A 15228-nucleotide genomic window follows, 5' to 3' on the forward strand; every position below is an offset into this window, starting at 1 on the left:
TCATATCAGTAGGCTACTCTTTGTACTTTAAGTACATTTTGAAGCTAATGCTTTTCTACTTTAACTTAAGTAATATTTTGAAATGAGGACTTTTACTTCTAATGGATTATTTTACGACAACAGTATTTTTACTTTCACTAGTACATAAGTAAAGGAATTGAGTACTTCTTCCACCACTGCTTGTATACTATACACCAGCAGATGTTAGCGTATCTAAAGACTGGAGACAAGGGGAACAGCTAGCCTGGTTCAACATGAGATGTACCTTTTGTATCAGTGGCAGATTCTGTAACACTGGTGGTACATTTAGGTGAGTCAGCATTTATTAAAAGCACTATGCGTGTTTGTTTTTTTTAAAGGAGGAAATAGGGTGAATATATATAAAGGGGAAAACACACATGGCGACAGCCTACTCATTATATTTGTGAGAAGAGGAAGGTCAGATATGATTGGTTCCCTCTGACGCGTGAGAGTGCAGTGATTACAGCACTGTGATAAGGATTTGAAACCAACACATAGCATTCTGTCACAAAGTATTCATCAGATTTGATGTGTTTATGAAATTGTTATCTGCAAACGGTCTTTTAACTGGACCTGTGAGATAAAGGGAGTGGACTAAATGTATCCAGTTCAAATCCATTTCTGTTGAGCCATGTTGCTTTGAACCACTGACGGTGAGCAGCTGCACACCTTCTCCACTCCCCAACAGAAGAAAGAGTTCCTTGGAAGACGAGTCACTTCGTGGTTCTGGGGAAGCCGCTCCACCCAGTCACGCTGTTCGGACATGCCTGAAGAATGCCCTGCTTTGTTTATGAACGCTCAACGCAGTCTGCACATTACCATGATGTCATTATTACTCACACACCTTCTCTTCCTGGGGTCCACAGGTACACATGATATAATGTAAAACCAACAAGGGTTACTTACACTGTTCAACATACACTTATGCAATATGCACTTGATTAATGTTACCCGCTTGAATACTTCTATATAATCAATGAATTATCGTAATACTGCTGCTTATGTTGTACCACGGTGTACGTATTTGTTTGAACTTCTTTGTTTTAGGAGTCTCCTCCCTCTCAGTACAGAGCACATCTCCCCGCTGTGGGACGAATAAAGGTTTCTGACATTCAACCACTGCAGACACATACGCCCACACGTGTGTGTACCAATGCAGAATGTGTTTTATACGTTTCACAGATGAGAAACAGTGCAGCTATAATCGCTAGCTGCAGTTGATTAATCAACGATTGGACGTTTTCATGGATTTGTTAAGCAGCAATGACTTCATGATTCCCACGTATCCAACATGCAGACTTGCCTTTGGATTGTCACACACTTTCCACTGAAGGTAGTCTCAACATTTTATGATATCTATTTTTGTATTTTTCATATATTCGTGTACCTTTTTTATGATATGATAGCAATGTTTTCAATGAAGGACCTTTACATTGAAGTCCTTTCACCTAAAGGATCTGGTACTTTATTGAAATAAAATAACTTTACTTGATAAATCTGTATGGTCCGTTTAATCAACGATAGTGAAACTTCACTTTTAAGTTGTTCGAAAGTGCACGACAAAGATTTTGGTGATTCGGTTTTTTATGCTCTGAGCAGTTTTCAGATAGAACTGCAAGACCAAGTACGTACAAATAACGTAGTATGTACAAATAGCGTAGTATGTACAAATAGCGTAGTATGTACAATAGCGTTTATCGGCACAGAAAGTCTGATTGAAATGATCTTTTATTTGTTAGCTTTCCAACGGAAATAACATGAAGGACTACATGGGAGGCATTCAGGAGCACAACCCTGAGTGACAGAGGCTAAACAATTAACTAGGAAGGACCGGACGGTAAAGAACTGGGCAAAACACACACACCCACAACGGAGCACGACCACACACACACTACACACACACACACACACAGCACACACACAACACACACACACACACACACACACACACACAACACACACAAACACACACACACACAACCACACAACACACACACACACACACACTAACACACACACACACCCACACACACTACACACCCCACGACACAACCACTAACACACACACACACCACACACACACACACACGCTCCCATCTGTCTAAAACATCACCAAGTACGATTACTTCATAATATGTTCTTCTGGTTTGCTTTTGCACGGAACATCTGCAGAGTGATATCTGTACAATATTTCTCGAAGCTGTTATACCTATGCAAAAATAAAAACAGGATACATTTTGTGTCAAGGAGAGATTCTTAGCACCGAAGAGGCCATAACGCTGTCCAACTAACCAGGAGATCCACACAGAGCAACTCCCTTTAACCATCCTCTGTATGCTCCAACATTACGCCTCATACACGGCTTAGTCTAACAGTTCATGCAGGTTTATTCTTAAAACTCGCAGAAATGTTGAAACCAGATTGTGTGAGCAGCATGAATTTATCCAAACATCTTATGCATCTCCATGAATGTATCACTTCTACTCGGAAACCCTTTTCAAACATCCCGTGAACTTTCTGCTCATCTTCATCTCTCACACTAACCCTTTGAGAGTACAATGCCCATCCCATCATGTACCTTCATCTTCCACATACTGTACATCCTCTGTGCCCAACGAAGCTCCAGTCATCTGAAGAGTCAAGTGTAGCCCTTTGAGTTAGCCTTGGTCCCAGATAACAATTCCCATCATCCTGTGCAAACAGCCTAATTGGGCGCTACACATGCAAAAACTGATCAAAATGTACATGTCTCCCTTTCATAAGATCCTGTTAACTGTGAACATGTTATCATTTACATCATTTATCAACAAAAGAAATGCATAGAACCATTATAATTAAATCCTTAGGCTGAATGTTAACACTTAAACTGGCAGTATCTTCCAGTCTCCAGTTGTTAGTGTCCAAATCTTCACTTGAAAGGATGTTTCCTGATGTCCCGGGGGCCAGCCCCCAGGTGCACGCTGTCAGAATCAGTTTCCGTTTATCTCCACGGGACCTCCTCTGGGTATGAGCAGGCTCATCCGGCCTGTGGTGCTGGCTGCACTCTTGATCACCTCCATCCATCTGTGAACACACCAGACAAGGTTTCAAAAGGCTTCCTCTGCCACTTTAAGGCTGAAGCCCTGAGAGTCCAGTCAGAACAAATATTCTCCTGTGACTTGAGGACAGGTACACTTTGCATCTGTTTAACAAGCAGGGAAAGGTTATCAAGATATTTGGGTCTTGTTGTAATACCCATTTCAGCCACAATACGTTAAAGATCTCCTATTATGCTATTTTTAGGCATATATTATGGGTCTCAGATATATAACAAAATATCAAAAACAGGTCTATGATGTGTTTTGCTCAAAATACCAAACAGATCATGCATTTTTAGACATCCCTTCATATTTGTGAGCTGTAGGGTCGCCGGTTCAAGTCCCCCGACCAGACCTAAATATGGTGTGGACTGCTACTTCGAGAAGTCCCAGTTCACCTCCTGCCCTGCCGTGGTGCCCTTGAGCAAGGCACCGGACCAGCCCACATTTCTGATATTACGTCATATCGGCAGCAAATCTGGATCAGCTCGTTGTTCCCCCGTTTTTAGAGATTTGGGTTCAGAGGGAAAGAGAGAGGGTTTTGTTTTCTGACACTTCGTGAGTTCCCTGTCACACATATTGATGTATAAAGGACATTAAAAAGTGCATTTTGCATGATAGGAGACCTTTAAAGTCCACCACGTGACATTTATGTAACATAACTTGCTGACACACATTATACTGTATGTCCCTTGCATTTAAAAAGCATGGAGAAATACAAAATTACCTAAGAAAAAAAATGCTTCAAGTCCTGTTTGCATCTGTCGTTTTTACAACCCGGGTCAGATTTAACGACGCCCACTTCCACATTAACGCAGCTTTGCTTGACTGCGTCATGGACGTATAAAGAGAATGTCCCCTTGTTAACAACGCTGAAGTAATATCACGGCTACTCTAGCTTGGAAAAAAACAGATATGAGTTCAGGGTTCATACACTTTTTCACCAATGATTTTCAATGACCTCTCAATGACCTTTACCTCATTTTCCATGACCAAACAAAATGACCACTGAAAATGGTTTATTTTAACATGGAACGGGAAAATAACATCTGCATATGAAACATGTAGTGCCTATCTAAAACAAATCAAATAGTAGGCTTACTAGCTTCTACACGCTGAAGCAACTGTAGTCAGGGATGCAAAGTCATCAGGTATGAAAAAGGTGACAGGGATCCGAGCCCCCGACCCCACGGAATATCGGCTTTAAAATGAGGAATAACAGGATTTTAGCAGTCAGAACAACTACAGCAGCAGTGTTAATAATAACAGAAACGCCAAAGAGTCACATCTAGTAGAAATATATAAAAGCATTTATTTTAATTGTGTAGCAGTCAGTTTATAATTCTGGCAGCACTGTTGAGCATTTTGAAAATGTATTGTCATGCCTCTGTGCAAGGCTTAGTCTTTCTATCTGTATAGCCACTGGTGAAACTAAGTCATTAAACTCAACAAGTACTATACGGGGGTACAGTTTTGAGATACTTGTACTTTATTAGGTATTTCAATGTTTTGCTACTTTGTACTTCTACTCCACTACAGTTCAGAGGTACATGATGTACTCCACTACATGTATTTAATACCTTCAGTTACTTCACAGATCTGGATGAATGATGTCAAATCTAATCAAGTGTTGAGTCAGACTTTAGTTCCACCTGGAGTAAATCCACCAGCTCCCCTGCAGTCTACAAAGTACTTCAGACTAGCTGCACCTTCACCAGCTTTGAGAACACTTTCTTGATCAATCATTATTGTTAGAGCCACAAAGTTATTATTTCGAGTCATAATTTGATAAATGATTTAATGATGGGAAATGATTTATGTTGCCATGGTGAATATGTTTTGATGAAATGATTGTTAATTTTATATCGTAAATATGATCTGTTTCCTTGTACCTTCCGGTGTGTATTTAATGAGGTGATTGAGGACAGCCGGCGTGCTCGGAGACCTGATGAGACGGGGAGCGGAACAGTTGTTCGACCGCAAATTGCTTACAGATTAGTGTTGCAAATTGGACTGCACACAAAGTATAGTTTAGTTTATATAGGAAAGCATATCGCCGAAATATTGTTTAAAGATTTGTTATTTTGAGACTATTTAAGTCAATACTTTTTTGTTAATAAATTACATTTTATTGACTGAAAACCTTCGGCTGCTTATTGTTCTGGATTGCGTGTCGTCAACCCGCGCGATAGAGGCAAGAGGAAACCCTTGATGCCATTACATCAAGTCGAACAACTCCGTAAGGAAGAGACACACACCGTCTGGATCACCGGAGGAGAGGGGCACGCCAGAGCGGACAGACTGCGCCGGGCGTGAGTAAATAAATTGAATAAATGCGTATACGCATTGAATGGAATGTCGGACGTGTTAAAGTCCAAAAGGACATCATAACGGCGATGCACACATTGGAGGAGGAATGTAATTACCTGTGGATCGTCTGTGAAAAGAATGTGATTGAATTTGTTTGTGCAACAAAGGAAGCCAGTAGGCGAGCTCCGTGAGACTCATTAAAGGAGCGCAACGTCTTTTACGCACGGCCTAAAAACAAACACATAAATAATGTCGGACGATCCCAGGACTTCTGCTGACGCAGAAACGTTGTTAAAATCACTCAAAGCCTCCCGCAGTGGGAAATTAGGAGCATGCACCAGGACAATGGACGAAATGAAGGCCTCGCTTGTGGAGGATGGGAATGTGGAACATGTGAATGAAGCTTTGGAAATGTTTCAACAACATATAAGTGACTTGTGCAGTGTTCATGGATCCGTACAGCAGCTTTTATCAGAGGAGGAGAGAGAGGAGGATCATGTGGACTGATTTGAGCCAAATTGACACATTTTGAATATTGTATGAAAGATGTGGATGTGTGCAAAAAAGAAAAAATTGCACAATCAAAGATTCATCCCCATGACAGCATCTCTAATCTTTCATACAAGTCAAGGAGCTCCAAAAGCTCTTCAGTCTCCTCAGCATGTAGAAGAGCGTCTGCTGAAAGGCTGCTTGCTAGCCAGAGCAGCTAAAGGACAAACATGCACTGCTGTTACAACAAGCAGCACTAAAAGCTGAACTGGAACAAATGGAACTGGACACAGAAATCGCAGCATCTGCTGCTAAAATAAAGGTTCTGCAAAGCTTTGACGTGGAGGAAAAAAACGGAGGATGGAATGAATGCTTATCTGGAGGAAAACAAAGAAAGAAGCACAGACACGTTGGATCCTGAAACCTCCGCCATGGAGCTCATGCCATTGGGTGCAGTGCCCAAAACACCACTTCAGAGGACTGTCACTAATCTTCGCAGCCCTCAGCGACCCACAACAAAGTTTAGACCTTTCAAAATGCCCACAATGCATAGCTCCACCCAACGCAATGAAACCCATGATAACCTCGACACTGTTATACAGAGACAGAGAGATATTGCTGACCTCATCATTATGCAGCAGAAACGTACCTTGTTACCAACAATGGAGATAAAAGTGTTCGATGGTGATCCACTTGAATATCAGTCCTTTATGCGAGCTTTCGAACACCTTATCGAGGATAAAACAGCTAGCAGTCATGAGAGGCTCTACTTTCTCGACCAGTACACTTCCGGCCAGCCCAAAGATCTCGTTCGCAGCTGCCTGCATATGGATACCCAAAGAGGTTACACAGAAGCCACACAGCTGTTAAAGGAGCACTTTGGGGACGAGATCAAAGTAACCAGCGCTTATTTGGAAAAGGCAATGAACTGGACATCAATTAGACCGGATGACGGCAAAGCGCTTCAGGCATATGCAATGTATTTAAGAGGATGCTGCAATGCTATGCAAGATTTAAAGTACATGGAGGAACTAGATATTCCTTCCATCTAAGATCAATAATATCTAAACTCCCTTACAAACTGCGAGAAACATGGCGGACAGTGGCTTATGATATATTACAGAGAACAAAGGAGAGAGCTAGATTTCGTGACCTTGTTGAGCTTATGGAAAAACAAGCTAAAATACTCCTGGACCCATTGTTTGGGGATACACAGGATCGCCACATCTCTAGCCCAAGGATGGCCACTAGGAGCCAACCCATGAGCCACAGAACACCTAAAGGGAGAGGCAGCAGCTTCGCCACCATCGTCGCAGCAGCATGTGATCAGGAGAGCAGCGCTGCACCGTCAAACACAGAGCAGCGTGGCACCTTCAAACAGCCACCAGGGGGCAGTCCTGCCTCTTTTTGCTACTTTTATAAAGGCAAGCACGTGCTGGCTGAAAAGGAGCTTGGGTCAACAGTGCACTTATCTCGGCGGGTGAAGCCACCACTGGGGCCGGTAGGGATTGTGCCCTAGCCATAGTGCCTGTTCGAGTCAAGGTTCACAAAGGAGATAAGTTTATCTCAACCTATGCTTTTCTTGATCCGGCAGTTCAGCGTCATTCTGCACAGAGAATCTAATGAGACAGCTGAATCCCAAAGCACGAGAAACGACAATCGTTCTACGAACAATGGGTCAGGAACGACTTGTAAAGAGTTATGAACTCAAAGGATTGGAGATAGGACATTTAGATGGCAGTACTTACATTGACCTAGCTCAGGTGTACACACAGAGTAAGATTCCTGTCTCAAAAGAAAATGTACCTACCCAAAAGGATCTGGAAAGATGGCCTTATCTAAGTGACAACAGCTGAAAGAAATTGATGCTGACATAGAGCTTCTAATAGGAGTTGATGTTCCTAAGGCAATGGAACCTTGGGACATAATAAGAAGTCAAGGAAATGGACCATATGCAGTCAGGACAGTGTTTGGACGGGTGGTGAATGGACCACTCAACGCTTGTACTGCTGTGGAATCCGGACCTGTGGTCACAATGGTCAACAGAACATCAGTAGCCAACCTGAATGATCTCCTCATCACACAATACAACCAGGACTTCTCGGAAAAAGATTATGAAGAGAAGAAGGAAATGTCAGGTGAAGACAAAAGGTTCATGGAGATAGCATCAAGCTCCATAGAACTCAAGGATGGACACTATCACCTACCCTTGCCTTTTCGAAAAAAGGACATAGTTATGCCTGACAACTACGAAATGGTAAAACAACGTACTCTAAATCTCCTAAAGAGGTTTAAGAGGGATGCAGAATATGCCATGGAATACAAAACATTCATGGAGGATGTGTTAAAAAGGGGTTATGCAGAGAGAGTGCCACCAGAACAGCTTAACAGGAATGATGGACAGATATGCTACATACCTCACCACGGTGTTTACCATCAACAAAAGCGCAAACTTAGAGTTGTGTTTGACTGCACTGCATCATGCAAAGGCTCATCTCTTAACAAGGAACTTCTCCAAGGTCCAGACCTGGCGAACACTCATTGGAGTTCTGCTTAGATTCCGCCAAGAACAAATTGCTTTCATGGGGGACATCGAGGCAATGTTCTATCAAGTGCAAGTCCAGAGAGAGCACCAATACTTCCTTAGGTTTCTGTTGTGGCCAGATGGAGACACTAAAAATTCATTGGAGGCATATAGAATGAAGGTCCACCTCTTTGGCGCTGTGTCCTCACCTAGCATTGCTAACTATGCTCTCAGACAAGTTGCAGAAGACAACAGCTTCAAGTACGACGAAGAGGTAACTGAAACAATCAATTCCAACTTTCACGTTGATTGCCTCAAATCAGTGGCCACAGTTGAACAAGCTATTAAGCTTATCAGAGACCATGCGCCAAAGGAGGTTTCTCATTGACCAAATGGGTCTGTAACAACCGTGAAGTGCTTGCAAGGATACCTGAGCATCACAGAGCAAAGCTATTCAAGGATCTGGACTTTGACATGGAAAACATGCCAATTGAAAGAGCACTTGGAATCAAATGGGATACAGAGAAAGACTCCTTCATATTCAAAGTCAATATCAGAAACGGAGCTCTTACCAGGAGAGGGATCCTCTCTACAGTCGGTTCCATCTACGACCCGTTAGGATTCCTCTCCCCATGTATCCTCAAAGCCAGGCAGATCCTCCAGGAGCTATGCAGGATCAAGTGTGGATGGGATGAAACCATCCCAGAAGAATACTCAAAACAATGGCAGAAATGGATCACAGAGTTGGAGCAGCTTAGCAGATTTCAAGTGGACAGGTGTATGAAACCTGAGAACTTTGGACCAATCAGGACTGCAGAGCTTCATCACTTCTGTGACGCAAGCGAAAAAGGTTACGGCACCACCAGCTATCTTCGCTTTACAAACAGTATGGGAAGGGTCCATGTTTCATTTACCTTGGGAAAATCTAGAGTGACTCCACTCAAGCAGATCACTATTCCCAGATTGGAGCTTACTGCAGCAACACTTGCAGTAAAGGTGGACAGGATGTTGAAAAGGGAGCTTAAAGTGGACCTCAACGACTCAACCTTCTGGACAGGTAGCACCTCTGTCCTCGGATACATCAGCAACCAGACTAAACGATATGACACATTTGTGGCAAACAGAGGTTCAAGCTCATTGGACACTGACTCCTGCATCAATGCTTTGCGCAGATTCATATGTCGCAGAGGGCAGGTGACAAGCATCAGGACCGACAACGGCACAAACTTTGTGGGAGCACAGAAAGAGCTAAGAGCTGCTCTTAAAGACCTGAATCAACACAAGATTCAAAATGCATTACTCGGGGACAGAGTAAAATGGACTTTTAATCCGCCATATGGAGCCCACCATGGTGGAGTTTGGGAGAGGCTCATCAGACCTGTAAAAAAGATTCTGTGTTCCGTTCTAAAAGAACAGAGATTGGATGATGAGACTCTACAGACAGCTTGGTGCGAAGTTGAGGGCATCATGAATGACAGACCATTGACTACAGTTTCAAGTGACCCAAACGATCTCGAACCCCTCACGCCAAATCACCTCCTTCTGCTAAAGACAAAACCGATTATGCCACCTGGACTTTTTCACAAGGAGGACTTGTACTCACGGAGGAGATGGAGACAGGCCCAATACCTGGCAGATCTCTTCTGGAGGAGATGGATAAGAGAATATCTCCCAATCATGCAACAGCGAGTCAAATGGCACAACCCCAAACGGAACCTTCGCCCCAATGATCTCGTCGTAATTGTGGATAACACTGCACCAAGAAATTCCTGGCAACTGGGCCGGGTGATAAAGACACTGTCAGGGTCCAAAGGGCTTGTCCGAAGTGTCTTGGTGAAAACCAAGAGTAGCACCTTACAGCGACCAATTGACAAGCTCCGCCTGCTTCTGGAAGCAGTTGATTGAACACAAGGTGTCATGTGCTAGTAACCTCTGACACCCAGTATCACACACACATACACACACACCCCCTTTCCTCTTGAACTCATGCAAACACACCAAACAAACATTGGACTATGTACTATGACAATGATTGTATATTGATGACAGTTACATTTTGAGTAACTGCTTGTTTTTTGGCTCTATTATAATGTATTAATTGTTTTGCTACTGCGTCAACAATTAGGGGCCGGTATGTTAGAGCCACAAAGTTATTATTTCGAGTCATAATTTGATAAATGGTTTAATGATGGAAAATGATTTATGTTGCCATGGTGAATATGTTTTGATGAAATGATTGTTAATTTTATATCGTAAATATGATCTGTTTCCTTGTACCTTCCGGTGTGTATTTAATGAGGTGATTGAGGACAGCCGGCGTGCTCGGAGACCTGATGAGACGGGGAGCGGAACAGTTTTTCGACCGCAAATTGCAGACAGATTAGTGTTGCAAATTGGACTGCACACAAAGTATAGTTTAGTTTATATAGAAAGCATATCGCCGAAATATTGTTTAAAGATTTGTTATTTTGAGACTATTTAAGTCAATACTTTTTTGTTAATAAATAAAAAAATGTTGACTGAAAACCTTCGGCTGCTTATTGTTTTGGATTGCGTGTCGTCAACCCCGCTGGCAAGTGGCAAGAGGAAAGCTTGGATGCCATTACAATTATAAAACATATCATATACACTGAACAAAAATATGAATCAACACTTTTGTTTTTGCTCCCATTTTTCATGAGATGAACTCAAAGATCTAAAACATTTTCTATATACACAAAATAACCATTTCTCTCAAATATTGTTCACAAATCTGAAAAAATGTGTGATAGTGAGCACTTCTCCTTTGCCGAGATAATCCATCCCACCTCACAGGTGTGGCATATCAAGATGCTGATCAGACAGCATGATTATTGCACAGGTGTGCCTTAGGCTGGCCACAATAAAAGGCCACTCTGAAACGTGCAGTTTTGCTTTATTGGGGGTGTCTGGGGGGGTCCGAAAACCAGTCAGTATCTGGTGTGACCACCATTTGCCTCACGCAGTGCAACACATCTCCTTCGCATAGAGTTGATCAGGTTGTTGATTGTGGCCTGTGGAATGTTGGTCCACTCCTCTTCAATGGCTGTGCCAAGTTGCTTGATATTGGCAGGAACTGGAACACGCTGTCGTATACGCCGATCCAGAGCATCCCAAACATGCTCAATGGGTGACATGTCCGGTGAGTATGCTGGCCATGCAAGAACTGGGATGTACAGATCCTTGCAACATGGGGCCGTGCATTATCATGCTGCAACATGAGGTGATGGTCGTGGATGAATGGCACAACAATGGGCCTCAGGATCTCGTCACGGTATCTCTGTGCATTCACAATGCCATCAATAAAATGCACCTGTGTTCGTCGTCCATAACATACGCCTGCCCATACCATAACCCCACCACCACCATGGGCCACTCGATTCACAACATTGACATCAGAAAACCGATCACCCACACGACGCCACACACGCTGTCTGCCATCTGCCCTGAACAGTGAAAACCGGGATTCATCCGTGAAGAGAACACCTCTCCAACGTGCCAGACGCCATCGAATGTGAGCATTTGCCCACTCAAGTCGGTTACGACGACGAACCGGAGTCAGGTCGAGCCCCCGATGAGGACGACGAGCATGCAGGTGAGCTTCCCTGAGACGGTTTCTGACAGCTTGTGCAGAAATTCTTTGGTTATGCAAACCGATTGTTGCAGCAGCTGTCCGAGTGGCTGGTCTCAGACGATCTCGGAGGTGAACATGCTGGATGTGGAGGTCCTGGGCTGGTGTGGTTACACGTGGTCTGCGGTTGTGAGGCCGGTTGGATGTACTGCCAAATTCTCTGAAACGCCTTTGGAGACGGCTTATGGTAGAGAAATGAATATTCAATTCACGGGCAACAGCTCTGGTGGACATTTCTGCTGTCAGCATGCCAATTGCACGCTCCCTCAAAACTTGCGACATCTGTGGCATTGTGCTGTGTGATAAAACTGAACATTTTAGAGTGGCCTTTTATTGTGGCCAGCCTAAGGCACACCTGTGCAATAATCATGCTGTCTAATCAGCATCTTGATATGCCACACCTGTGAGGTGGGATGGATTATCTCGGCAAAGGAGAAGTGCTCACTATCACAGATTTTTTCAGATTTGTGAACAATATTTGAGAGAAATGGTTATTTTGTGTATGTAGAAAATGATTTAGATCTTTGAGGTCATCTCATGAAAAATGGGAGCAAAAACAAAAGTGTTGCATTTATATTTTTGTTCAGTGTATATTATTCTGAAATGGACCAATCTGCACAATGACTACTTTTACTGTCGGTACTTTCACTATATTTTGATGAGAATACTTTTCTACTTTTACTTGAGGAACATTTTGAATGCAGGACTTTTACTGAAACAGAGTATTCCTACACTCTGGTACTTCTACTTTTAATTAAGTACAAGATCTGAGTAGCCTACTTCTACTAAAGTATAAGATCTGAGTACTTACTCTATACTTATACCACCTCTGTTTATAGCCTATGAAAAAAACTATTAGAAAACGAAGGCTAAAGCTAACGTTAGCAGATAGTGACAATGTATGCTAGCTAGCTCGCTAGCTCAACGATTCCTTAAATGATATTGCGACAGAAAAACGTTTCAGTTCACATCACGCTCTGCTCTGAACACCTGAACGGCCCGTTCTAACAGCTGTTCACCAGCGGTGCAGTCTGTGCCACAGTGACTCTGCACAGTTAACGAACGAACCGTAGATAATGTAGCTGACCCTCATCCCGGAGCAGCAGAGTTCAGCCGACAGACAGGAAGACTCGAGCACACAGCTCGCACTTCATAGATTAAAAAATAACACCATGCGCGTCATGATGGCACATTACAGCTCGCGACCGCAGATTATTTCAGCGATTAGATTAAATGTAAATTATATTTGACGCAACTTTAGTTACATTTCCATGACTTTTCCAAAACTTTGGGAAAAATATTGTTTTCCATAACTTTTCCAGGGCCTGGAATTTGCATTTTCAATTTCCATTTTTTCAGCTTTTCAATGACCGTACGAACCCTGTGGGTTGTTAACAGTCAGTGAAAGTGAAAAACGTCCCAGCGGTCTACAGCAGGAGGAATATGTTTTATCCTCTGACAGTGTTGGAGAGTAATAAAGTACATGTACTCAAATACTGTACTCATGTACAAAATGTAACAAAACACTAGCTAAATATTGGTTTCTGGTTTGTTATTTTTAAATCCATGGTGAATTAATATGGAAAAAATCAAAATAACTCCTAGACATGCATAACTGTGATCTTCTTTCATATTAAAAGAGCTGTTTTCATATACTTTGAGGAAGATGCTCTATGAATTATTCGTGGGAGGAAAACTGTGAAAACTAGAGTAGATGCGATACTACTTCAGCAATGTTAACATGGGAACGGCGATGTTCTCTTTATACGCCATTACGCAGTCACGCAGATCTATGTTAATGTGGGAGTGGGCGTGGTTAAATCTAAACTGGCTTGGAGAAACGAAAGGCGCTTCTTGTTCAGATCATGAGGTGGAGGGGAATTTTAGGCTTTGGTGGACAAGATGAGTATTACAACAACAAATAACTACACAAATAATACTAAGAGAAAAAAACGATCTGTTCACCTGCCAACACTTTTTTTTTTAAATACGATCACCAGAACTTGTATTTCTCGCACCTGCCTCTCAGGTCTTTCCTACTAATGTATGGGTTGTACTTCAATATTCTGGGAATTAAAAACAAGTCACATACCTTTCAAAGGTGTACTCGCTTTCAGCCCGGAAAAAGTACACATGGGACTTGAACTGCAGCTTGAAGACGTAGTCCTTGTGAATGCTGTCCGACTCCTCGGGGGTGCTGACGGTGTAGCCCAGCAGGGGGAGGCTGGCCAGCGGGAAGTCGTCCTGCACACAGACAGATCACAGACACACTCACCCAACTGAACTCTTTCAAACGTGTAGCAGTCATTGATCGCAGGGTGTGTCTGCTGACCTGGTGAGTCTTGTAGAAGAACAAGCAGAAGTTGGTGAAGACCACCCAGAGTTTTTGCCAGCCGTTACTGTTCTTGAACTTCCTCAGCAGGTAACCTGAGAGCTGGTTCTACACAGAAAATACGGAGGTTAGACACAGTGATTATTCAACGGTAGTGAGTGAATTGTGTGTGAGGGCTTGGTTGTGACATATTGCACTTATAACATAGAACATGTTTGTGAATACATTGGGGTTGTTTAAGGGTTGAGGCATGCTCTCACTTGAATGCAGAAAGCTCATTTGTTCTAATCCAACTATCCATGTTTGACTGCTCATCTCAGTTTTTGTAGTTGGTATTTTTCCTAGCTTTATTTTATTACTGCTATTTTGAGTTGTTGACATGTTTTGATGAGTAGACTAGTGAATGTTTTGATTTGAGAGCACTGGCTGCAATCTATTTGAATGTTGAACCTCATGGGATATAGAGGCTAAAATGTGAAGTAGGAAAACATATTCAAGTTTGTAATCTCAATAAAACAATAACAATGTTTGCTTTCCATTTAATTAAAAGTCAAACTTGGCTGTTATGCTTTCAACTCAGACTTCAGCGAGATACTATAGTACTCCGTCCTCTTGTAGTAATCTACTGTGGCTCTAGTACCTGGTCCATGCGCAGGTAATCATTGAGAGAGAGGTTCTGGTTTCGGTACCAGCAAACATGTGTGATGGTGTTTGGTCTCTGGCCCTGACCGAGCAGATAACGAGGCGGCAGCTCAGGAGAGACAGCTGGAGAGCCGTACACTGAGAGGGTGAAGAGACAAGAGGAACATAGGGTGTCAAGAACGTG

General features: G+C 42.8%; 1 protein-coding gene across 4 annotated transcripts in view; it reads right to left on the reverse strand.

The window, feature by feature from the left end:
- Positions 1–2099: 2099 nt before the first annotated feature.
- The window catches only part of farp2 (FERM, RhoGEF and pleckstrin domain protein 2), a 64925-nt gene continuing 51796 nt past the window's right edge, over positions 2100–15228 (reverse strand). For 2 of the 4 annotated variants that reach the window (XM_034078691.2, XM_034078688.2), the window contains 3 exons: positions 14403–14510; positions 14163–14314; positions 2100–3084 (listed from right to left, as the gene is read on the reverse strand). In XM_034078691.2, coding sequence (XP_033934582.1) covers positions 2991–3084; positions 14163–14314; positions 14403–14510 — 354 coding nt within the window. In that variant the 3' untranslated portion in view covers positions 2100–2990. Of the gene's footprint in view, positions 3085–14162; positions 14315–14402; positions 14511–15042; positions 15183–15228 lie in introns of those variants that run through there. The other 2 variants (XM_034078689.2, XM_034078690.2) reach the window with 2 other exon arrangements.

This window comes from Pseudochaenichthys georgianus, unplaced genomic scaffold (genome assembly GCF_902827115.2).
Source record: "Pseudochaenichthys georgianus unplaced genomic scaffold, fPseGeo1.2 scaffold_464_arrow_ctg1, whole genome shotgun sequence".
In the NCBI taxonomy this organism is placed as follows: Eukaryota; Metazoa; Chordata; class Actinopteri; order Perciformes; family Channichthyidae; genus Pseudochaenichthys; species Pseudochaenichthys georgianus.